The following is a 23,467-nucleotide window of genomic DNA, read 5'->3' as shown; positions in this document are numbered from 1 at the left end:
TAATATTAGAGTTGGCTGTGTCATATAAAATGTGTGCTCATTTTCTTCAGTAATGATAGTCTTGCTTCTGATTTTTCATATAGCTGGGAGGTGGTTACAGAGTTAACTATTTTTTTTTTTTAAAGATTTTATTTATTTATTTATTCGAGAGCGAGCGAGAGAGAAACAGCATGAGAGAGGAGAGGGTCAGAGGGAGAAGCAGGCTCCCCGCTAAGCTGGGAGCCCGATGTGGGACTCGATCCCAGGACCCTGGGATCATGACCTGAGCCGAAGGCAGTCGCTTAACCAACTGAGCCACCCAGGCGCCCAGAGTTAACTATTAAGGGCCAAAGTCTTTCCATTTGAAGGGGAAAAGGAACTGTGGTAACCCTTCAGCTCCAAATCAGAAAACATGAATCCAGTTCATTGAATTTTATGTAGAGAATGACCAGGATGTTTGGGAAATCATGCCCTAGGAGAAGTAATTGAAAAAACTAAGAAATTACCTTCATGTCCATGAAAGATATGCCATAAGGAAGAAAAAGTAGACTTTCTTGCTACATCAGATGGAGATAGTACCAGTGGATATATGTTAGAGAAGGAGGTTTAGCTTGGTATTTCCAACTGTTGGAAACTAAATCAGGCTACCTTTTAATAGTGATTCCCCACATACACATACATTATCAGCATTTGTGCTATGCATTCTGTGGGCTCTGCCAACTTAAAGTTCTTATGTTAATGTTAAGCCTTGCCATGTAAAGGGGAGAAAGAATTATGGTAATTTTTTTCAATTGTGTGTGATTTTTGTACTGTTTGAAGGGACTTGGGGGAGTACAAAGATATGTTTGAACTGACTGGTTTTGCTAAACTACTATAGATACTAGAGCATATCTAGAGAGGCTATAGATAAAATCCAGGGATATAGTCTCTAATGATAAATTCTTCCATTGTTTTTATTCACATGCGGTGACAGTGGAAAGTTATTTGGTTAGAGGAAAGGAGTATGGTCAGTTTGTGCCATCTCCTTGGAGAAAAGAAGACTTCATGGGGCACTTAAAACAAAAAATACCTTCTTTCCCTGGTATTTATGATTCCTTCCAAAGGAAATTAATTTAGTAGCATATACCTGTGAAGAAAAACATACTAAGACTAAAAAGAGTGTGCCTGCATAAAATATGTAGGGAGAGGGCATAGAAAGGGAAGAAATGGGCATTTTTAAGAATCCAAAAGAGACTTCAAAAAATATCTAGGATAGGGAGCTAAATATTTTGGTAATTGCTCTTTGAGACAAAACAGTTCTAAACTATGTTGTTTATAGGGAGATCGGTGGACGGCTTCTCATGGTAGAAACTCGACTTCCAAATGATCTGGCTGAGTTTGAGGGAGACTTTTCCTTGGAAGGACTTCGTCTGTGGAAAACAGCATTCTCAGCAATGACTCAGAATCCGAGACCAGGGTCACCCCTTCGCAATGGCCAGGCAGTGGTCAATAAAGGGTCAAGTAATAGCTATAAAATGGTTGAGGATAAAAAAATTGTGATTATGCCTTGCAAATGTGCCCCAAGTCGACAACTGGTTCAAGCATGGCTTCAAGCCAAAGAAGAATATGAACGTTCCAAGAAACTGTCTAAAACTGAGCCAACTGGAGTTGTAAAATCTGCTGAGAACTTCAGCTCTTCAGTTAACCCAGATGACAAACCTGTAGTGCCTCCAAAAATGAGTACAGCTCCACATATACTCCCCACTACAGCACATACCAAGGAAGATGTTGATAACTCTCAGATTGCTTTACGAGCACCAAACACAGAACGTAGTCGAACTATAAGTGAAAGTCAGGCACTGCCACTGGTTGCTTCTACAAATGATCATGAGAAAGGTGAAGATGATGATGATGACTATTATGTTAGTTATAGCTCCCCTGATTCTCCAGTAATTCCGCCTTGGCAACAAGCAACATCCCCAGATGCCAGAACATTAAATGGAGATGAGAGACCCACATCACCAGTAGAGGAACTACATTCCCTGAATATTGAGAACTTCTTAAAACCAGTAAAAGATGGTATACAGAAAAGCCCCTGCAGTGAGCCTCTGGAGCCTCTAGTGATATCTCCAATTAATGTGAGGGCAAGAACTGGAATATGTGACCCACTCTGCCTTCATAGTACACCAATTGTACAGAGAAAACTTCTGGAAAGGCTTCCTGAAGCAAGTAGCCTGAGCCCTTTATCAACAGGTGAGTTTACAAATAACAGGAAGCCTTCAAAATTCTTTTTCAAAGATTAGAAATGAAAACATTAGACTACATAATGAAATTCAGAGCTTTTTTTATGTGATTTTTAAAATATATATTTTAAATTCAGTTAAAATATAGTGTATTATTAGTTTCAGGTAGAGTTCAGTGATTCATCAGTCTTATAAAATACCCAGTGCTCACTGTATCATGTGCCCTCCTAATGTCCATCACTCAGTTACCCCATCCCCTCCCCCTTCTCCCCTCCAGGAATCTTCAGTTTGTTTCCTGTGACTAAGAGTCTCTTGTGGTTTGTCTCCCTCTCTGATTTCATTTTGTTTTATTTTTCCGTCCCTTCCCCTATGATCCTCTGTTTTGTTTCTTAAATTCCACATGAGTGAGATCATATGGTAATTGTCTTTTTCTGATTGACTTATTTTGCTTAGCATAATACCCTCTAGTTCCATCCATGTCGTTGCAAATGACAAGATTTCATTATTTTTTTTTGATCGCTGAGTAGTATTGCATTTGTGTGTGTGTGTGTGTACATACATACACCACTTCTCTATCCATTCATCTGTCAATGGACTCTGGGCTCTTTCCATAGTTTGGCTGTTGTGGGCATACAATGCAGGTGCCCCTTCAGATCACTACATTTGTATCTTTGGGGTAAATCCCTAGAGTGCAGTTGCTAGGTCATAGGGTAGCTCTATTTTCAACTTTTTGAGGAACCTCCATACTGTTTTCCAGAGTGCTTGCACCAGCTTGCATTCTCACCAACAGTGTAAGAGGGTTCCCCTTTCTCTGCATCCATGCCAGCATCTGTTTCCTGATTTGTTGATTTTAGCCATTCTGACTGGTGTGAGGTGGTATCTCATTACGGTTTTGATTTGTATTCCCTTCATGCCAAGTGATGTGGAGGGTTGTTTTCATGTGTCTGTTGACCATTTGTATGTCTTCACTGGAGAAATGTCTGTGTCTTCTGCCCATTTCTTGATTGGATCATTTGTTCTTTGGGTGTTGAGTTTGATAAGTTCTTTATAGATTTTGGATACTAGTCCTTTATCTGATAAGACATTTGCAAATATCTTCTCCCATTCTGTCAGTTGTCTTTTGGTTTTGTTGACTGTTTCCTTTGCTGTGCAAAAGCTTTTTATCTTGATGAAGTCTCAATAGTTCATTTTTGCCCTTGCTTCCCTTGCCTTTGGCAATGTTTCTAGGAGGAAGTTGCTGAGGCTGAGGTCGAAGAGGTTGCTGCCTATGTTCTCTAGGATTTTGATGGACTCCTGTCTCACATTTAGGTCTTTCAACCATTTTGAGTCTATTTTTGTGTATGGTGTAAGGAAATGGTCCAGTTTCATTCTTCTGCATGTGGCTGTCCAATTTTCCCAATACCATTTGTTGAAGAGACTGTTCCATTGGATATTCTTTCCTGCTTTGTCGAAGATTAGTTGACCATAGAGTTGAGGGTCCATTTCTGGGTTCTCTGTTCTGTTCCATTGATCTGTGTGTCTGTTTTTGTGCCAGTACCATACTGTCTTGATGATGACAGCTTTGTAATAGAGTTTGAGGTCAGGAATTTTGATGCCACCAGCTTTGGTTTTCTTTTTCAACATCCCTCTGGGTATTCAGGGTCTTTTCTGGTTCCATACAAATTTTCAGATTATTTGTTCCAACTCTGTGAAAAAAGTTGATGGTATTTTGATAGGGGTTGCATTGAATGTATAGATTGCTCTAGGTAGCATAGGCATTTTCACAATATTTCTTCTTCCAATCCGTGAGCATGGAACGTTTTTCCATTTCTTTGTGTCTTCCTCAATTTCTTTCATGAGTATTCTATAGTTTTCTAAGTACAGATCCTTTGCCTCTGTGGTTAGGTTTATTCCTAGGTATCTTAGGTTTTGCGTTCAATTGTAAATGGGATCGACTCCTCAGTTTCTCTTTCTTTTGTCTGTTAGTGTATAGAAATGCAACTGGTTTCTGTTCATTGATTTTATATCCTGCCACTTTGCTGAATTCCTGTATGAATTCTAGCATTTTGGGGGTAGAGTCTTTGGGTTTTCCACATAGAGTATCATGTCATCTGCAAAGAGTGAGAATTTGATTTCTTCTTTGCAGATTCAGATGCCTTTTATTTCTTTTTGTCTGATTGCTGAGGCTAGGACTCTAGTACTGTGTTGAACAACAGTGGTGATAGTGGACATCCTGTCATGTTCTTGACCTTAGGGGAGAAGCTCTCAGTTTTTCCCCCATTGAGAATGATAATTTGCTCTTGACTTTTTGTATATGGCTTTTATGATATTGAGGTATGTTCCCTCTATCCTTACACAGTGAAAAGTTTTAATAAAGGATGCTGTACTTTGTCAAATGCTTTTTCTGCATCTATTGAGAGGATCTTATGGTTCTTGTCCTTTTATTAATGTGTATTACATTGATTTATGGATGTATTACATTGATTGATTATGGATTGATTTATGGATTCCTTGCAGCCCAGGAATAGGTCCCACTTGGTCATGGTGAATAATCCTTTTAATGTACTGTTGGATCCTATTGGCTAGTATCTTGATGAGGATTTTCGCATCCATGTTCATCAGGGATATTGGTCTGTAATTCTTTTTGGTGGGGTCTTTGCCTGGTTTGGGGATCAAGGTAATGCTGGCCTCATAGAGTTTGGTAGTTTTCCTTCCATTTCTATTTTTTGAAACAGCTTCAGAAGAATAGGTATTAATTCTTCTTTAAGTGGTTGGTTGAATTCCCCTGAGAAGCCATCCAACCCTGGACTCTTGTTTGCTGGAAGATTTTGGATTACTGCTTCAGTTTCCTTGCTGGTAATGGGTCTGTTCAGGTTTTCTGTTTCTTCCTATTTCAGTTTTGGTAGTTTATACATCTCTAGGAATGCATCCATTTCTTCCAGATTGCCTAATTTGTTGGCATATCGTTCCTCATACTATGTTCTTATAATTGTTTGTGTTTCTTTGGTGTTGGTTGTGATCTCTCCTCTTTCATTCATGATTTTATTTATTTGGGTCCTTTCTCTTTTCTTTTTGGTAAGTCTGGCCAGACCGCTCTTACTAATTCTTTCAAAGAACCAGCTTATCTAGTTTTGTTGATCTGTTCTACTGTTGTTTTGGTTTCTATTTCATTGATTTCTGCTCTAATCTTTATAAATTCTCTTCTTCTGTTGGATTTAGGCTTTATTTGCTGTTCTTTCTCCAGCTCCTTTAGGTGTAAGGTTACTAGGTTGTGTATTTGAGACCTTTCTTGTTTCTTGAGAAAGGCTTGTATTGCTATATACTTCCCTCTTAGGACCACCTTTGCTGCATCCCAAAGGTTTTGAGCAGTTGTGTTTTCATTTTTATTTGTTTCCATGAATTTTTTTATAATTCTTCTTTAATTTCCTAGTTGACCCATTCATTCTTTAGTAGGATGCTCTTTTTAACCTCCATGTATTTGAGTTCTTTCCAAATTTCTTGTGATTGAGTTCAACTTTCAAAGCATTGAAATCCAAAAATATACAGGGAATGATCCCAATCTTTTGGTACCAGTTGAGACCTGAAAATCAGAGCTTTTTAAATGAAATTTTAACTTCACTAATGAGAATTTATTATTATTTTATCATGTCTTGTAAAGTCATCAGTTATCACATGGAAACTTCTTTGTCTTCTGTGAAATCTACTTATATATGCTTCCATCTTACCTTCTTTTGCCTTCTGGGTGAAATATACAAGCCCTCTCAGAAACCTTCCTTTCTCTCAGCTTGATTTTTCCCACTGGTTTTAACATACACCCAAGTCTCTCCCACCCTTTAAGATATAAAGAAAACCAAAAACCTGCCTTGACCTTACATCTGCAGCTTCTACTCTTTTTCTTCTTCTTCAAAGCCAGATTTCTTAAAAGATTGCTATAATTTTTTTTAAGATTATTTATTTATTTATTTGACAGAGAAAGACACCACGAGAGAGGGAACACAAGCAGTGGGAGTGGGAGAGGGAGAAGCAGGCTTCCCGCCAAGCAGGGAGCCCAATGCGGGACTTGATCCCAGGACCTTGGGATCATGACCTGAGCCGAAGGCAGGCGCTTAACGACTGAGCCACCCAGGCACCCCAGAAGATTGCTATAATTTGACAACTCCATTTCTTTACCTCCTACTCATTTCTCAGCCCACTCAACATTCAGTTCTGACCCCATCATTCCACTATTATGGCTCTTGTAAAGACTTTCAATAAGTTTCATGTAGCTAAAGCCAGTGTATGTTTTTTTGGTGTTCCTTTCACATGCCCTCTTTAAACAGCCATTGTTCATTTGACCATTCCTTCCTTCATGGAGCTTCCAGTCCTCTTGGCTTTTCTCCTACTCCTGTATTTCTGCCTGCTTGCTTTCCTTTGAAGCTTTACTCTATATTTTCTCTCTAAATGAATGAGTTCCTGCCCACAGGATTACTACAGATTAACTAACAAATTTAAATTTCCAGTTCAGAACTCTCTTAACCTCCAATCTAGATGTCTATTTGGCATTTCTACTTGAATGCTCAAAAGCACCACAAGGTCAATATTTTTCTTTTTGGGGTGGGGGGGAGAGGAGGAGAGAGAAACAGGCTCCATGCCCAGCACAGAACCCAGTGCGGGGCTTGATCTCACAACCCTGAGATCACGACCTGAGCCGAAATCAGCTCAGACATTCAACTGACTGAACCACCCTGGCGCCCCATAAGGTCAATGTTTTTAAAACTCAATTCATGATCTCACAGCACACATTTGCCACCAGTCACCCAGTGTACTCATACATACAAACATACATGCCCACACATAGAAGCCCCTGTGGTTCTCTTTTGGTTTTCCTTACTTCAGTGAATAGTACCACCATCTCTCTGTCACTGAGTTACACAAGTCAGAAACATGGGATTTATTTGTAACACCTACCTGATTCTCTTACTGCCCATCCTCTGGTTCCCAGTCCATTACCAACCAAGTCCTGTCACTTTTTTGTTTCCTCAATTACCCACATCTCTCCATTGTTTTCTCTACCTCTACCACCACAACCTTAGGCCAAGCTATCATCATCTCACCTGGACGTCTATCCTAGCCTTCTTTCCACCCACAGTAATTTCCACTTCTTTTGCTTGGTAATCAGGGAAAATCCTTACTCTGTTCCTAGTTAATTCCTACTCTTTCTTCTGATTTTTTTTTTTTAATTTTTTATTTATTTGCGAGAGAGAGAATGAGAGACAGCACAAGAGGGAGGAGGGTCAGAGGGAGAAGCAGACTCCCTGCTGAGCAGGGAGCCCGATGTGGGACTCGATCCCGGGACTCCAGGATCATGACCTGAGCCGAAGGCAGTCGCTTAACCAACTGAGCCACCCAGGCGCCCCTCTTTCTTCTGATTTTTAGCACAAAAAAGCCTTCCTGATTTCCCTGACTAGTAAAAATTCCCAATTATATTCCCTTTATCATACTTACCCCAGTTATAATTTCATTTTTCTATATGCATTTGATGAATATCTCATTCTCACTCTAGACCCTGTGAGGGAAGAGACTATTTTGTCCTCATAAATACTTGATGAATAAGTAAATAAATGAATTAAATGATTGCCTAGGATATGACAGGTATAAAACTCAATAATTAAAACAGAATTGTTTTTATTTAAAAATACAAAATTTTAAAGTTATTTTGGTGGGGATCAGAGGTTTGAATTAGTTTGATTTTCAAATTATGAAGTCTTTGGGGGGAATTAATAGGACAATAGGACAGTACTCACAAATGGTACTCAGGAGTTTGGAATAATAAAAATTTTAAAAAGCAGGCAATTTTGATGTACATGTTAAATATGACATTTCTTTCTACAGAACCAAAAACCCAGAAATTGAGTCATAAGAAAGGAAGTACTACTGACACTCTTAGAAGAGTACTCTTAACACAAGCAAAGGTAACTATGCTAAACATACTTAATGTTCAGTGGAAGATCCATTCTTACCTTAGATTTCAGTTAGATAATTGATAACTTTGTGTCTCAATTTTTTAAAATTTTATTATATATTTTTGCATCATTTTATTTACATATCTTTGAGACAACAAGAAATTGCCTAATTTTTTTTAGTTTTTTTTTGTTGTTGTTGGGATCTAAAAGATTCTTATATGTAAATACAAATATTACAGAGAAAGTGAATATGATAGCCAAAATGTGGATTATGAGGATACAAATACATTAACTGATTACTGGCAAAATCAGAACAATCCAATGACAGCAAAGCTCAAGTAAGTGATTTTTGATCCCACCAAAAATATATCCTTTTTCTTGGTTTATTACTTTTTCATCAAATATAACATTGATTTTTTCAGTTCATTTTACTTAGTAGCAAAGGAAAAAGCAACATTATTTACTACTGAAACTAAAAAATTATAAATATCTTTATTCAAATACTTAGAAATATATGATTATGTTAAAAAGGGTTTACATTGAACATGTATCCTTAGAAATAGATGACAGGAATCACTTCCATATTGGCTACATTTCATTAATATTAACCACATAAAATATGTTTTAGCATTTCTATTTTAAAACTAAATACTTTTTAAAAACTTTCATTTTTAAATCAGTATTGTTGAATTACAACTTACTTATATTAAAAAATAGGTACAAGTGTTTTGTGAACATAAATCAATACTTGGGGGGAAATGGTTAATGGATCTGGAAATCAGAAAAAAAGATTTTAAAAAAATAGATTCTGTTTTTTCTAAACCCATCAAGATGATCTATATTTTCATTCATCTTTCAGATACATGTTGTGCTAGGGTAAAATACAGACCCACAATTTCAAATCTTTTATAAACTTTAGCCAAACTAGTTGCAAATATATTGCCTGCTTATTTGCCATACTTCCAAGAAAGGTCAAGATAAATGTCCATGTGGTGTAAATGTCAACTCTCCGACAAGACTTATTTTCATTATTTGGGGTTTGTAAACTAAAGATCAACATATGGTTTGCTTACAGATTATATCAGATATTTCTACATATACCCAGTTCTGATATCTTGAATTATTAGCATGAAAAGAATGTTAATAAAATACTTACTAGTTTCTTCTTGGGTCTGAAGAGATGGTACTAGTTTATTGTATTACTAAACACATAAAGCAGATTATCTAAGTAGGAATAAGTGATCAAAAGAAAGAAAATGATTGCTTATTTATCTTTTTCTGGCTATGTGTTGTTTTTGTTTTTTTTTTTAATAGAATCAATTTGCAGCAGTAAATACCCCAAAGAAAGAAACTTCTCAGATTGATGGACCATCTTTAAACAATACTTACGGTTTCAAAGTCAGCATACAAAACTTACAGGAGGCAAAAGCTTTACATGAGGTAATAAAACTGCAACAGTAAGGATACATACACTATTTAACTCTCATGTTTCATTCTGTGGACAAGTATGGACATTTCTTACTGAGGGAGGAATACATTGAATTCTGTACCTGTTAATCTTCATTTTGTTATTAGTTTATATATTTATATAAAATAGAGAAACTTTTATTTTGGGGGGTCTTGTGGGGGTTTTTTTTGGTTTTTTGTGGGGGTTTTTTTTGGTTTTTTGTGGGGGTTTTTGAGAAACTTAAAGTAGCCATCAGTTACTGAGACTGCGTTTTGGTTTCACAATTTTCACAAATCTTATAGCTGAAATTTGGTTTATAGAGGCTAAAATTAGAAAAGCTTTTATAACTATTCTGTATGTTATTCTGGGATTGTTATTAAGATGTTATATCGTAAATGAGATATTATGTTTTCTATTTGGTTCGTTCAGTGGATCAGTGCTTGCTAATTCATTTGTTACGATTCTGTTGTTCACATAATCTCTATAACCCAGTTACCTTCACAGGACAGAACATATGCCAAAGAGTAGGAAGCCATCTTGTAAAAATGTACATCAATCACAGGATGGACTAAAGAATATGTATGAATGGGTCACTGAAAATTTATCTGTATTTAAGAAAACACAACTCAGAGCATATATCTGACAGGCAGTAAGGCGGAAATTAGAGTATATTTTCATTGTTTATACCTGTGCTGGCTACCACTAGCAGTGTGGCTATTGAGAATTTAAAAATTTGCCTTATCCATCTAGGAAGTGAATTCTAAATTTTATTTAATTTTACATAGTTTAGATTTAAAAGTGGATACTTGACTCCTTTATTAGAAAATTTTTAAGTATGTTTGGAACTTAGGTATTTAAAACTACTTTTTCAGTTGTAAATTTTATGATAATACAGACCAAGTATTTCCGTATAAAAGTTTAGCATCAGCATTGAAATGTGCTATAAATGTAAAATGCACACTGATTTTGAAGACTTAATAGGAACAAAGAATGTAAAATATCCCATTACTAATTTTTTATATTGATTACATGTTGAAAAGGTGATATTTTAGATGTATTAAATGAAAACATTTTTAAATTAGCCTATTTTTACTTTTTTTTAATGTAACTACTAGAAAATTTAAAATTACATGTGACTTTCATTATATTTCTATTGAACAGTTGTTTTTATGTCTTTGCCTTTAGAGCACAAAATTTGATTTTTTTTTTTTTGTATTTTTGTTTTCAAGTCAGTTCTGTCTTAAACTGTTCTAAGGACAGATGAGCATAGACTTAAGAGAAAAATTCAAATATTGTCCTCATTTTTACCTAAATTTAAACTAAGATTTGTGCTTTTTTAGAGATTGGAATATAGTCTCATTCCCTAATTATTTGAACATTGTTTCATTCAGCAGCATTTAGTTCCTCTTCATACCTACTTGGCCCTGTACTATATCCCCTGAAGCCTAGATAAATAAAGTAATAAACTCAGGAATACATACCTTATGAAGTACACACCCAAAATTAGAAAAAAAAAAAAGGCTGTGATAAAAATATTAAAGCAAATTTGATAGACCTTAGCAAAGGCTTGTTACATTTTATTATCCTTTATTATTTGAAGGATTATTCTCCTTATGCTCTTATTTTATTTCTACATAACCCCATTGCAGAATCATGCACCCTCTTGAAGTTAAATCACTTGGAAGGTCTGGTAGGTTGCACAGCTTCTTGGCTATGCAGGCCTTCATCTCAATATATACTCCAAACTGCCACCTGGTGGTCACATTGGGAATGAGCCAAAAAAAATCTGCACTATGTATGCTGTTCCTTTTTCTGGGGAATTGTGTCCATAGCATTTTTTCCTCTCTGTCCCATTATGCTGCGCTAATTTCTCTTTCTTCTGCATATAAATACTCAGTGCAGAAGAGAAGGATTATAATCCTCAACCCCCTTTGTCACCCACCTCTTTCTTAGTCACAGTCATTAAATCTCTCCCCCATTTCTTCATTTCATGTTTGCTTAAAAAAATGCCCCTAAGATCAGTAGTGCATTTTATATCAAGGAATAGAAAGGCAAAATTTGAATGTGCAGTTCGGCCTACTAAATAAACAGATCAATTTCCACAAATCTTTTGACCTGAAATTGTCTTCAGTCTTCTTTCTAGTCTGTCCACTTGTTCATCCTTTTCTAACTAAACTGGTTTTTTTGGTTTGGTTTTGTTTGAGTTTAGAGAGAGGTTTTCCAGTTTACATTTTTTTATTTTACCAAATTAATATGTGATTATTGTTAAAAAAAATTAAACCTAAAGAGCATACATTTAAAAGTAGAAATGCTTTCCCTTAGCTCCCCATTTTACTTACTTTGATGTTTTTAATATTTAGAAACAGTACATATTCAAGGAAAGTGGTAGATTTGTGGATATTTGTTTTATTCTTATGCTTTATGTATGTACAATTAATGTTCTTTACATTTTAAAAAGTACTTAATTATAAATTTACTAATGAATGCATGCAGTATTACATGTATATGGTAATCATGAATCCAACCTGTGTTTTATTTTTTTTACCCAGAGTTTCTACTTACTTTGTCTTGGTTTTTAAAAAGAGAACTAAGGATTATAGTTCAGAGTTTTTATTAGTGTATAAGTGTAAAAAGCAAAATACTTTTTTTTGCATGTACGTTAAAGAGAAAATGTACATGGGCAAAAATCTAGCTGTGTGTTGTTGATGCCATATAATTCTTATATTTTTTCAGGAAAAACTATAATTAAAAACTTGCCTAGTACATACAGAAGTAAATTGTAGTAGTAGAGAATTCATAGTTTCAAAATGAAATACATCTTTCTTTTTAGTTTAAACTATAGGTGAAACCATAGTTAACCGGGTAGAAAGTAAAAAGTAACAGACTCTCACTCGAATGTACAACCGCTTGGACTAGTCAGTCATTCTCTTAACAGTTGAGAAACTTGAGAGGCACTGCATGTATTTTAGAGAAATTATTTTAAGTATATATTGTCACTGAGAAATTATAGCACAAGCAGTTTTTCTAAAATAAAAACATGAATTGATTCAATCTAATTTTGGAAGTAAAAATCTTTAGTTTTAATCTGCAGATTATTAAATTGACGATTGTGTCCTTTATGGCCATTTTTTTCCATAATTTTACACATAGTTCCTTGGAGTCTTAGTGAAACATTTCTTTCAACATGTCTCAAAAAGTTGTCTAAAATCATCATTTTTATTTCCTTTTATAGATACAAAATCTTACCCTGATCAGTGTGGAATTACACGCTCGAACTAGACGAGACTTAGAACCAGATCCTGAATTTGACCCAATCTGTGCTCTGTTTTACTGCATTTCATCTGACACTCCACTACCAGATACAGACAAAACAGAACTCACAGGTGTAATAGTGATTGATAAAGACAAGACAATCTCCAGCCAAGGTATTGTTCATTTTTATTAATTTTGTACCTACCCACCCTAGGATGAACCTTTTAATGGGGCAGTTTCCATGCTGGAGATCTAAACCAAGCAAGTATCGGGAACTCCTTTTTAAAATGTGTGCTGAAGTAAGAGTAGGAAGTATTGTGTATAGCTTTGTCCTGGATTCATTATTCTTACTTGAATTATTGTCCAAAGTCAGAAGCACTTCATAGAAAGCTATTAATAAAATTTCCAATTAACATTTCTAATTTGTTCTGAATACTGTTTTATAAAATATTAATTGATAATACTGAATTAAAATTATTATCTTTAGGTTGGGTGGACAACCTTAGGTATGCATTGCTGGTATTTTGCTGCTAATAGAGAGTTTTTCTTTGCTTAAAGAAGTTACTGGTATGAGTTAATGGATTGTAAGAGACTTTTAAGATACATTCCAATTTTATTTATATCTCTTCCTAAATATACACATTTTTGGTTTAGACATTCTTCACAGAGTATACCACATAAAAAGTGTTCTGCAGTTGAATAGTAACATGTGAATTCAGTCAACTGAGGAGGAAGTCTTAGCACAGAATGAAACCATATAGGAATTTGCAGTTTAATCAGTGGTGTGCTTGAGCTGGCTTGTACCACTTCACAAGCCAATTGTTAAATTTTTGTGAATTTTCTGAACTAGTTGATGTCATATTGGTAGTTTGAAATCTGCCATGGTGGGGAGTCTTTACATTACGGAAATAAGCAAGCACTGCAAATCAGGGCTTTTTTTTTTTTCCTTGAGAAGTAGTTGTAAACATTATTTTTTTTTTTAATAAAATGTTTTCTGAGTTCTAAACCAGTATTTCCAAAAAGTGTTGGCGTGCAATCTGTTCATAATTATAGGACTATGTGGTACATACTCTTTTGTAATACATAAGTTCCTTAAAAATCTCTTTTGATCATTTGATAGTTGGCCTTGGATGGTTGATAGTAAAATCTTGTCAAGATTTATGAAAAGGATTTTTTAAAATACTCTCTACTAAGCAAAGTTCTTTCCATAGGAAGAGTAAAGACAGAAGCAAAATAATAAAATTTCTTCTTGGGTGACACGTTATTACTTGAGGAATTTGGTGGATGTAGACTTTTCAGGAAAATAATTGAAAAAATGAAATTTGAATTTTCACTTGCATATATTAAACTAGAAAACCTTTAAGAAAGTTTTCAAGAAATTGAGTTAATTGTTTACTTTGGGGAACACTGTTAATTTGAAGTATTTCGGTAGCATAATTTCACTCAAAAGTAAGGGATTATATTACTTACACAGTTACATGTAATAAACATTTTGCTTGTTTCTTAGATATCAGGTATCAGACCCCATTACTGATTAGATCTGGAATTACAGGACTAGAAGTTACCTATGCACCCGATGAGAAGGCACTTTTTCAAGAAATTGCAGATATAATAAAGAGGTATTGTTTTGTATTTTCTGATTTTTCTGGTTTTTGTTCAGAGTCCTTTCTTGCTATTGATTAACATGGGCGAAGATAGGAAAAAGGAAGAGAATCCCTTCCTATGGCCCTTAAAAGTTATCCTTGGAAAGATTTTGCCCTCACCTCCCACAACCGTTTCCATTTCCAGCAGATTAGGGATGCCAAAAGAATATTCTGTTCTCAAGATTGAAGGGTCAGTGAAAGAAATATTGGCTTAGCCTCTAGCTTTCCCAGTTGGATTTTTAGCATGATTTTTCTATGGTGGTGAAATAATGCGTACTAAATTTAAATTGTATTATTCATTAAATAGGCTTCTACCTTGGGAGCCAGCCATCATTTCAGTACTTTTTTTTTTTCTTAAATGTTTTCTGAGGTCTAAACCAAGTTTCCAAAAAGCTTTGGCATGCAATCTGTTCATAAATATAGGATTATGTGATACATACTCATTTGTAATACATGGTTCCTTAAAAATCTCTTTTGATCATTTGATAGTTGGCCTTGGATGGTTGATAGTAAAATCTTGTCAAGATTTATGAAAAGGATTTTTTAAAACAGAAGTATTTTAATTTAAAAATAAAGTAATTAAATCTTTTGCATTTTCTCGAGACTGTAACTTTTGATAGCTATGGACCCTCTTATTAAATGGTTCACTTTTCTTAATGTCCTTTATATGTTATTCTAAACAACCCCCTAAAAGATTATTTCATTCTTTCAGCCCATTTGTTGAGTACCTACTCAACATAGGCTTTAAGAGGATAAACTTTGGAGTCAGGTAGCTCTGTAATTTTTTTTTTAAGAACATGGCTTTTATTGTATGCTTCTATATCTATATTTTAAACATGTATATCTTAATGAATGGAAGATGTTACTTGAAGGACAGGGTTTTAATTTTTATTTTGTATTCCAGTTAATTAACATGCAGTGTTATATTAGTTTCAGGTGTACCATATAGTGATTCAACACTTCCATACATCACCCAGTGCTCATCACAGCAAGTGCACCCCTTAATCCCCATCATCTGTTTCGCCCATCCCCTCATCTACCTCCCTTCTGGTAACCATCAGTTTGTTCTCTATAGCTAAGAATCTATTTCTTGGTTTGTCTGTCTGTCTCTCTCACCCCCCCACCCCCCGCTGCCCCTTTTCTTGTTTGTTTTGTTTCTTAAAGTCCACATATGAGTGAAATCATATTGTATTTGTCTGTCTCTGAATAATTTATTTCACTTAGCATAATACTCTAGCTCCATCCATGTTGTTGCATCTGTATTTTTGTCTTGAGCAAGTACTTATCTCTCTAAACTTTAGTTTCCTCATTTGTAAAATGGGTAATAGGTAGGAGAGTTAAATGAGGGACACCTGGGTGGCTCATTCGGTTAAGTGGCCGACTCTTGATTTCAGCTCAAGTCATGATTTCAGCTCAGGTCATGATCTCAGGGTTGTGAGATTGAGCCCTGCATTGGGCTCTGCACTGGGTGGGCGTGGAGCCTACTTAAGATCTCTCTCTCCCTCTCGCTCCGCCTCCCCTCCCCCCCAAAAAAAGGTAGAAGAAGGAAGTTAAATGAGATAATGTACATAAAAATCTTAGCCTGGTCAATACATAAATGTTTACTCTGTGTAAGGTATAGTGCTAGGTGCTAAATATAAAAATGAATAAAATATAAATGCATACTTTCAGAGTTTTGCTGTCTTTATTTTTCTATTCTTAATATTTACCATCTCAGATGGCAAACAAAAAGTAGTATGAAGTGATATTTAAAAAGTTAAACCAAATCCATTGTCTTGTCATTCTTCTCTTTATATTTCCTTGAACTATTTAATAATATTACATTTTTCCCAGCCTCCCTAACTTAAATATAAGCTTTGATTTCTCCCTTTCTCTCTTCCCTCCATCCATATATTACATTTTATCCATTTAACCTCAGAATTATGTTTCAAGATCTTTGCTTTCCCCCAGCCCTGACCCATTGCCACTGCCCTTAGTTAGAACCCCCATCTCTCTTGTGTCCAGATGTTAATGAGTTATTTAAAATTTTAGTTGTGAAGCAGGTTTTTTCTGCCTAAGCAAATAAATTGTTTTCATATTTCTGCTGCTTATGTTTTCTCCAGTTTTGTTTTTTCCTTCACCATTAATCACCTCTACCCAACCTTGTTCTCTCCATAACTTTTAGAAACCAAATAAATTAGCTATAACTCACCAGAATTGAAGAACAAGTCACAAAGATTTTGTTATTGTCACCAAATGTCTTCACAGAAGAAATGAAATCCTTGGGATTTTGAACTTGAGACATAGTTTAACAGCTTTAACAGTTTCTTAAGACAAAATGGCCTGTAGGTCAAAAAATAAATATACATAATAAATCTGAAAAATATTAAAAACAACTACCCCATTCTTCGAAAGGAATAAAATCTATTTAATCAATTAAAAGCACAGAATAACTTTTTTTTTTTCCAGCAGTCATCTCCGAGCAGTAGCAATTTATAAAAGACAACTTTTTAAAAATAAATATATTTTCGGGATGCCTGGATGGCTCAGTCATTAAGCGTCTGCCTTCGGCTCAGGTCATGGTCCCAGGGTCCTGGGATCGAGCCCTGCATCCGGCTCCTGCTCGGTGGGAAGCCTGCTTCTCCCTCTCCCTCTGCCTGCCGCTGCCCCTGCTTGTGCATGCACATGCTCGCTCTCTCTCTCACAGATAAATAAATAAAAAATATATATTTTTTTAATAAATAAAATATTTTTAAAAATAAAAATAAATACATTTTCAAAACATCAAGAAGTAAGTGTACTTAACCAACTCTATTATAGTCAGGTGCCACAAAACAGCAAGTAGCTGACTGGAATAATAATTCTTGCAGTAATAAGGTGTTTTATGAATCAGAAATTCAGATGAAGAAATCAGAAGAACTATCTTTATAAGAGTTATCAAAGAAGGGCTCTGTAATCATCTGGCATCCTCTTCATGTACCTGTGCTTAGAAATGTATGAAGTAGGAACTCCAGCAATCTTCCACATTCTTCTCTGAAAATCAAGGCCAACTGTGGCGTTATTCTTCGTACTAAAGCAGTCAGCTGCACCAGTTCTTTCCTAAGTGTATGGGAATCCTTCAAATCTCCTATTCCTGCTAATCCCTAGAGCCGCCTGATATGATATTTCTGCCCCAGTTTCTCAAATATAGACAGTACATAGTTTTTGGGGAGATGCACTTGTCATTCAGATAACTGCCCTGAAAAGAGTTTAACATTGGGGTGCCTGAGTGGCTCAGTCATTAAGCGTCTGCCTTCAGCTTGGGTCATGTTCCCAGGGTCCTGGGATCGAGCCCCACATCGGGCTCCCTGCTCAGCGGGAGGCCTGCTTCCCCCTCTCACACTCCCCCTGCCTGTGTTCCCTCTCTCACGGTCTCTCTTTCTGTCAAGTAAATAAATAAAATCTTTTAAAAAAAAAAAAGAGAGTTTAACCTTAATGGAAGAATTGATGAAATTGCTATCAACAAAGATATATTAACATATTAGATGTTATGTTAGAAGACTAATGAGCAGGAAGAGTGTTGGGAGACCTCTCTTTTCTTGAGTGCTCTAGGATCTTTCCAGACTTTTGTATTAGTCTACCTTTTTAGCCTCTGATCTCTGAGACTAAGTATTTGCCTCATTGTTGTATATTGCCATGTTTTCTTTTGCTTCCCCATGCTCCTGTCTTACCCCTGGTCTTTGTTCTAGAATTACCAGCCATGTGGCACTTTCTACCAAGAAAACACTCTTTTATAGGTTGGTGAAAAGATCCATTTGGCTGTTCTATTAAATTAATCAATAAGTGATCATTAAATTAAGTGGTTTTCTCAGAAATTTCAACCTATTTGTATAGAGAAAAACACATGGATAATATATACATTATCTTTTTCTCCTGGCAAGTTTGAGGACTACTCTGTGGTCCATGGTATAATTGTGGATCACAGCAGATTACCAGATGTTGAAATTTATATTATAGAATGTATTTTGATAGGGCCCTTAAGGAATAGAGATCATAAAAAGAATGCTGTTGCAGACATTTGAACCTAGTTCTTTTGACATCACCATTTAAACCCTTCAGGATTAAAAGTAAGGAGACTTTTTTGTGACATTCTTATTTTTGTTGACTGAAAACGAAAGCCATTCAACCCCATCATTTTAAGAAAGCAGCTATGGAAGTATGATAAAATATTAGCAAACTGGTTTTAAAAATGGATCTGTGATCTGCTTATGATCCGTTGTTAGACCACAGACTTGCAGAGTAGCCATATATAGCTTACATCAGTAAATTAGTATAATCCTATGCTACAGACTTTGGATGATACTTCAAGTGTTAAATGACACAATCTGGACAAGCCGCACAGCCCACAGTAGCAGTTACAACCAGTGATATAAAACCTAACTTTATAAGTTTTTGTTACCTTTCACTCTGCTTTTTGGCTTTTATAAATAAGACAGAGTAATTTGGAGCATCGTAGTTTTTGCTCTCCAAGTTTTTGTCGTCAAATTGTGATGATAATTTTCTCTCTTCCTTATACAGTTTTCCCACTGAGGTAAATCTTCAGGTTTATTTTCCCTTATACTATCACCAAACATTTTTCTGTGGTGGTCACCATGAAAGTACTGAGAGGAGCCACAAAGAGGCTATTTCTGAGTTGAATGCACATTGTCAGTTCAGTATGACCAGTGCAAATGTGTGACTGCAATGAGCACGTTTTTCTCCTAGTTTCTAATGCTTAGCTTCCCCACATTAACTTCACCCCTGTTAATATTTCATTGTTCCATTAAACTGAGTCACCTTCTCTTAAGTTTAGAGGACAAGCTTGTCATTACTGAGGCCTTACTTCACATGAGGACCAAATCATTACTAAAATTAAGTGAGAAAAGGAAGACATTTTCATTTTCTTTCTCAACATTAAAACCGCGTAAGACAGTATAGATTAGTGAGAAGTGGCAACAAAATGATCTGGGGGCGATTTTTTCAAAACAGTATCCACACATGCCCTCATACATCACCCTGCCCCTACCCACATGATAGTCTCAATCATATGGTCACTCTAATACTTCAGTGGTAATGCCTCTCTCCCACCCCGGGTTTTTTTTCTTGCACCCCAGCTTCTATCAGCTTCTTTCCTAAATTATATCAAATAAATAGTCTTAGTAAAAACTATGATCACTTTACAAAAGTAGCTTCAAATTAGGAACTCTAATCGCCCTATTCCTTCCTATATAGAAATTCCATAGGTACCACTATATCATCTCTTCTCCATCTGAGAGACATAATAGATTTTTTTTTTGTACTTTATATCATGAAGAAACCATTCTTTTGATTAAAGGTTCAAATGTGTGGTCCTTGTTTAATTTTTTCATTCCTTTTAGGTATGATCCTGATATTCTGCTGGGATATGAGATTCAGATGCATTCCTGGGGTTACCTCTTACAAAGGGCTGCTGCCTTAAGTGTTGACTTATGTCAGATGATCTCTCGGGTGCCAGGTATGAAGCATTGTGAATATTTTATGGTTCAACAACAGAGCAAATTACAAAGTAAATAAAGACAAGATGTTTAAAAAGTACCTATTCTAATTTTTAATACTAAATTGTGTAAGTTCTAGATATATTGTAACTCTATTATGGACAAATTCAAAAATTAAGAAAAGTAAAAAAAAAATACCCCCATCTCACTGCTATATAGGCAGTTGTTTTTTTTCTTTAAGTCATTTTGCATAGGTCTATCTAGGTCTCTTTTTATATAGCTTTAATCATACATATATCCTTTTTTTTTGTTATGCTTCCTTCATCTTGCATCTTCTAAGTATTTTTCTATGTTATGAGATAGTCTTCATAATCATTATGGAACACATAACATTTCTTTGGTTGATGTACCGTAATTTTATTTTGTCTGGTTCTATGTTTTATCCTTTTGGTTATAAGGAAGGAGAAGATGGTAGAGGAACACTAACTATTGATTTTTATTAAGGTATCAGGCTAAAAACTTGCATGAATTTTGAAGGCTGTTTCCCACAAGTGTGATTCTGTTTGAAGGAGGGGAGCAATAATAAGTTTATAAAGCACTTTTCAGAATTATGTTTTTCTTAATAACTACAAAATTTTTAATAACTTGGTTTTAAAGTCACAAGTCTGACTAGGACAAAAGAGCATATATCTTGGGTATATTGGTGAAAACTAACCAAGAGAATTCCTGGGAGAGGTTATGACTTCAATACAATGTCTTAAGTGTTAGTAACTTTAAAAGGAAAGGCTGAAGGTAGAAGATTCAAAAACAGTAAGTATTTAGGACGCCTGGGTGGCTCAGTTGGTTAAGCGACTGCCTTCGGCTCAGGTCATGATCCCGGAGTCCCGGGATCGAGTCCCGCATCGGGCTCCCTGCTCGGCAGGGAGCCTGCTTCTCCCTCTGACCCTCCCCCCTCTCATGTGCGCTCTCTCTCTCTCTCATTCTCTCTGTCTCAAATAAATAAATAAAATCTTAAAAAAAAAAAAAAAAACAGTAAGTATTTTGATCTTCGCAAAAAGCTTGGAATAAAGGGCAAAGATGGTTCTTCACTGCACAAATTTTTCTTAGCTTCTGTGTCCCTTGAGTGCTAGGAATAGTGGTATATCTCAATTTTTTTAACATTTCATTTGGGATAGGTTTTTGAATATTCAGGAGCAGCAACATGAGTGTTCAGGCTACTCATTAATTATTTTAATTAGCTGTAACAGGTAAGGTATATGACTTCAGATCAGAAAAGTGAATGAGGGGCACCTGGGTGGCTCAGTTGGTTAAGCGGCGGACTCTTGATTTCTGCTCAGGTTATGAACTCGGGGTCCTGAGATCAAGCCCCACGTGAGACTCCTTGCTCAATAGGGAGTCTCCTTGAGGATTCTCTCTCCCTCTCGTCTACCTCTCCCCCCACGCGCGCATGCACTCTAAGATAAGTTGTTTTTTTTTTAAGATTTTTATTTATTTATTTGACAGAGACACAGCAAGAGAGGGAACACAAGCAGGGGGAGTGGGAGAGGGAGAAGCAGGCTTCCTGCCAGCAGGGAGCCCAATGCGGGGCTCGATCCCAGGACCCTGGGATCATGGCCTGAGCCGAAGGCAGACGCTTAACGACTGAGCCACCCAGGACCCCCAATAATAACATTTCTGAGTAGAATCTACTACAATACAAAATGAAAATTATACTAGCATTATAAAGTGGCTAGGTTAAAATACTACTGTATGCATCTTAATACTAATTATGCATTTAAAGATTAAAGTTAGGGCGCCTGGGTGGCTCAGTTGGTTAAGCGACTGCCTTCGGCTCAGGTCATGATCCTGGAGTCCCTGGATCGAGTCCTGCATCAGGCTCCCTGCTCGGCAGGGAGCCTGCTTCTCCCTCTGACCCTCCCCCCTCTCATGTGCTCTCTCTCTCTCTCTCATTCTCTCTGTCTCAAGTAAATAAATAAAATCTTTAAAAAAAAAAAATATTAAAGTTAATGAAGCTCATCAGCCCCCCCCAAAAATAAATAAAGTGGCTAGGTTAAAATAAAAGAAATAATATTAATAAAGTTCTTAGAATATGATAAGACATTCAATATATAGTAAATATATATATATTATTCCAGATCCTCTTTTTTTTTTTTACATTTTTTTTATTGTTATGTTAGTCACCATACATTACATCATTAGTTTTTGATGTAGTGTTCCATGATTCATTGTTTGCGTATAACACCCAGTGCTCCATTCAGTACATGCCCTCTTTAATACCCACCACCAGGCTAACCCATCCTCCCACCCCCCTCCCCTCTAGAACCCTCAGTTTGTTTCTCAGAGTCCATAGTCTCTCATGGTTCATCTCCCCCTCCGATTCCCTGCCTTCATTTTTCCCTTCCTACTATCTCTCTCTCTTTTTTTTTTTTAATTAACGTGTATATACCTAGTGTTATATAAGAGAAACACATTTTCATTTCTATTCTAGGTAAAATCATCACCCAAGAAACTAGACTCAGAACCTTATTCTTCACCTAGTTGTCCATACAAAATTAGCAGAATTTCATTCTGAATATGACCATCATTAATTGATGTCAACAAATTTTCAGAGAGTTGTTTAGGTTAAAAACTCTACCATATTTTCCAGGAAATGACCAGTGTAAGAATAAACATATCCTAACACCAAAGAAATGCTGTGGTGTTAGGTGTCATAAGAATAGCACCAGAGGGGCGCCTGGGTGGCTCAGTTGGTTAAGCGACTGCCTTTGGCTCAGGTCATGATCCTGGAGTCCCAGGATCGAGTCCCGCATCGGGCTCCCTGCTCGGCAGGGAGTCTGCCTCTCCCTCTGACCCTCCCCCCTCTCCTGCTCTCTCTCATTCTCTCTCTCAAATAAATAAATAAATAAAATCTTAAAAAAAAAAAAAAAGAATAGCACCAGAAATTACCAAATTTAAAGTGAAAAGGGTTTATTATTTTTAAAATATGTGTTTATACACATTTTTATTATTTAAAAAATATCATTTTCAGAAGCATTTCACAAAATTCTCTCATAACTTAGAGGGAAGAAAAATGTTTTAATCAAAATAATGATTATTCATTCTCTAAGCCTAATAAAAAACAGATGATTATATTTCATCTTTAATCTTTCTCTTTAATTTTTATTCTCATTTTTATTTGGCATAATTTGCTTGGAAATTTGATTTCTGTGAGTCCTGAAGCAATCTATATTCATTTCTGTAGATGACAAAATTGAGAACAGATTTGCACCTGAAAGAGATGAGTATGGATCAGATACAATGAGTGAAATAAATATTGTTGGCCGAATTACACTAAATCTTTGGAGAATCATGAGAAATGAGGTAACGTGCTTCATCTAAAATTTTATTGGAAATAAGAGATTAGGATGGTATAACTATTTTAGTTATTGTAGAGTGTTAGTATAATCTACTATGTAACTTATGCTTCTTTGTGAATTCTTTTTGTTATACCTAAGTAGAGCTACAAAACTAAATACTACATTCTAAAATGCAA

The 23,467-nt window shown here is 35.8% G+C and overlaps 1 protein-coding gene across 7 annotated transcripts in view; it reads left to right on the top strand.

The window, feature by feature from the left end:
• Positions 1–23,467, top strand: part of REV3L (REV3 like, DNA directed polymerase zeta catalytic subunit) — a 182,120-nt gene that overhangs the window by 101,313 nt on the left and 57,340 nt on the right. For 6 of the 7 annotated variants that reach the window (XR_008505367.2, XM_045865328.3, XM_045865327.3 and 3 more), the window contains exons 14-20: positions 1,298–2,211; positions 8,052–8,131; positions 9,437–9,562; positions 12,802–12,994; positions 14,329–14,440; positions 19,840–19,955; positions 23,177–23,295. Coding sequence is in view for 6 of the 7 variants with exons in the window: in XM_045865328.3 (XP_045721284.1) it covers positions 1,298–2,211; positions 8,052–8,131; positions 9,437–9,562; positions 12,802–12,994; positions 14,329–14,440; positions 19,840–19,955; positions 23,177–23,295 (1,660 nt within the window). In the remaining variant the exon portion in view is untranslated. The remainder of the gene's footprint in view (positions 1–1,297; positions 2,212–8,051; positions 8,132–9,436; positions 9,563–12,801; positions 12,995–14,328; positions 14,441–19,839; positions 19,956–23,176; positions 23,296–23,467) is intronic. The other variant, XM_045865329.3, reaches the window with a different exon arrangement.

The sequence above is a fragment of the Mirounga angustirostris genome, unplaced genomic scaffold (genome assembly GCF_029215605.1).
Source record: "Mirounga angustirostris isolate CCGP_5_RB_7025 unplaced genomic scaffold, mMirAng1.0.hap1 SCAF_8, whole genome shotgun sequence".
Classification (NCBI taxonomy): domain Eukaryota; kingdom Metazoa; phylum Chordata; class Mammalia; order Carnivora; family Phocidae; genus Mirounga; species Mirounga angustirostris.
Note: the sequence above shows the minus strand (reverse complement) of the source record. Positions and strands in the feature narration are given on the sequence as shown.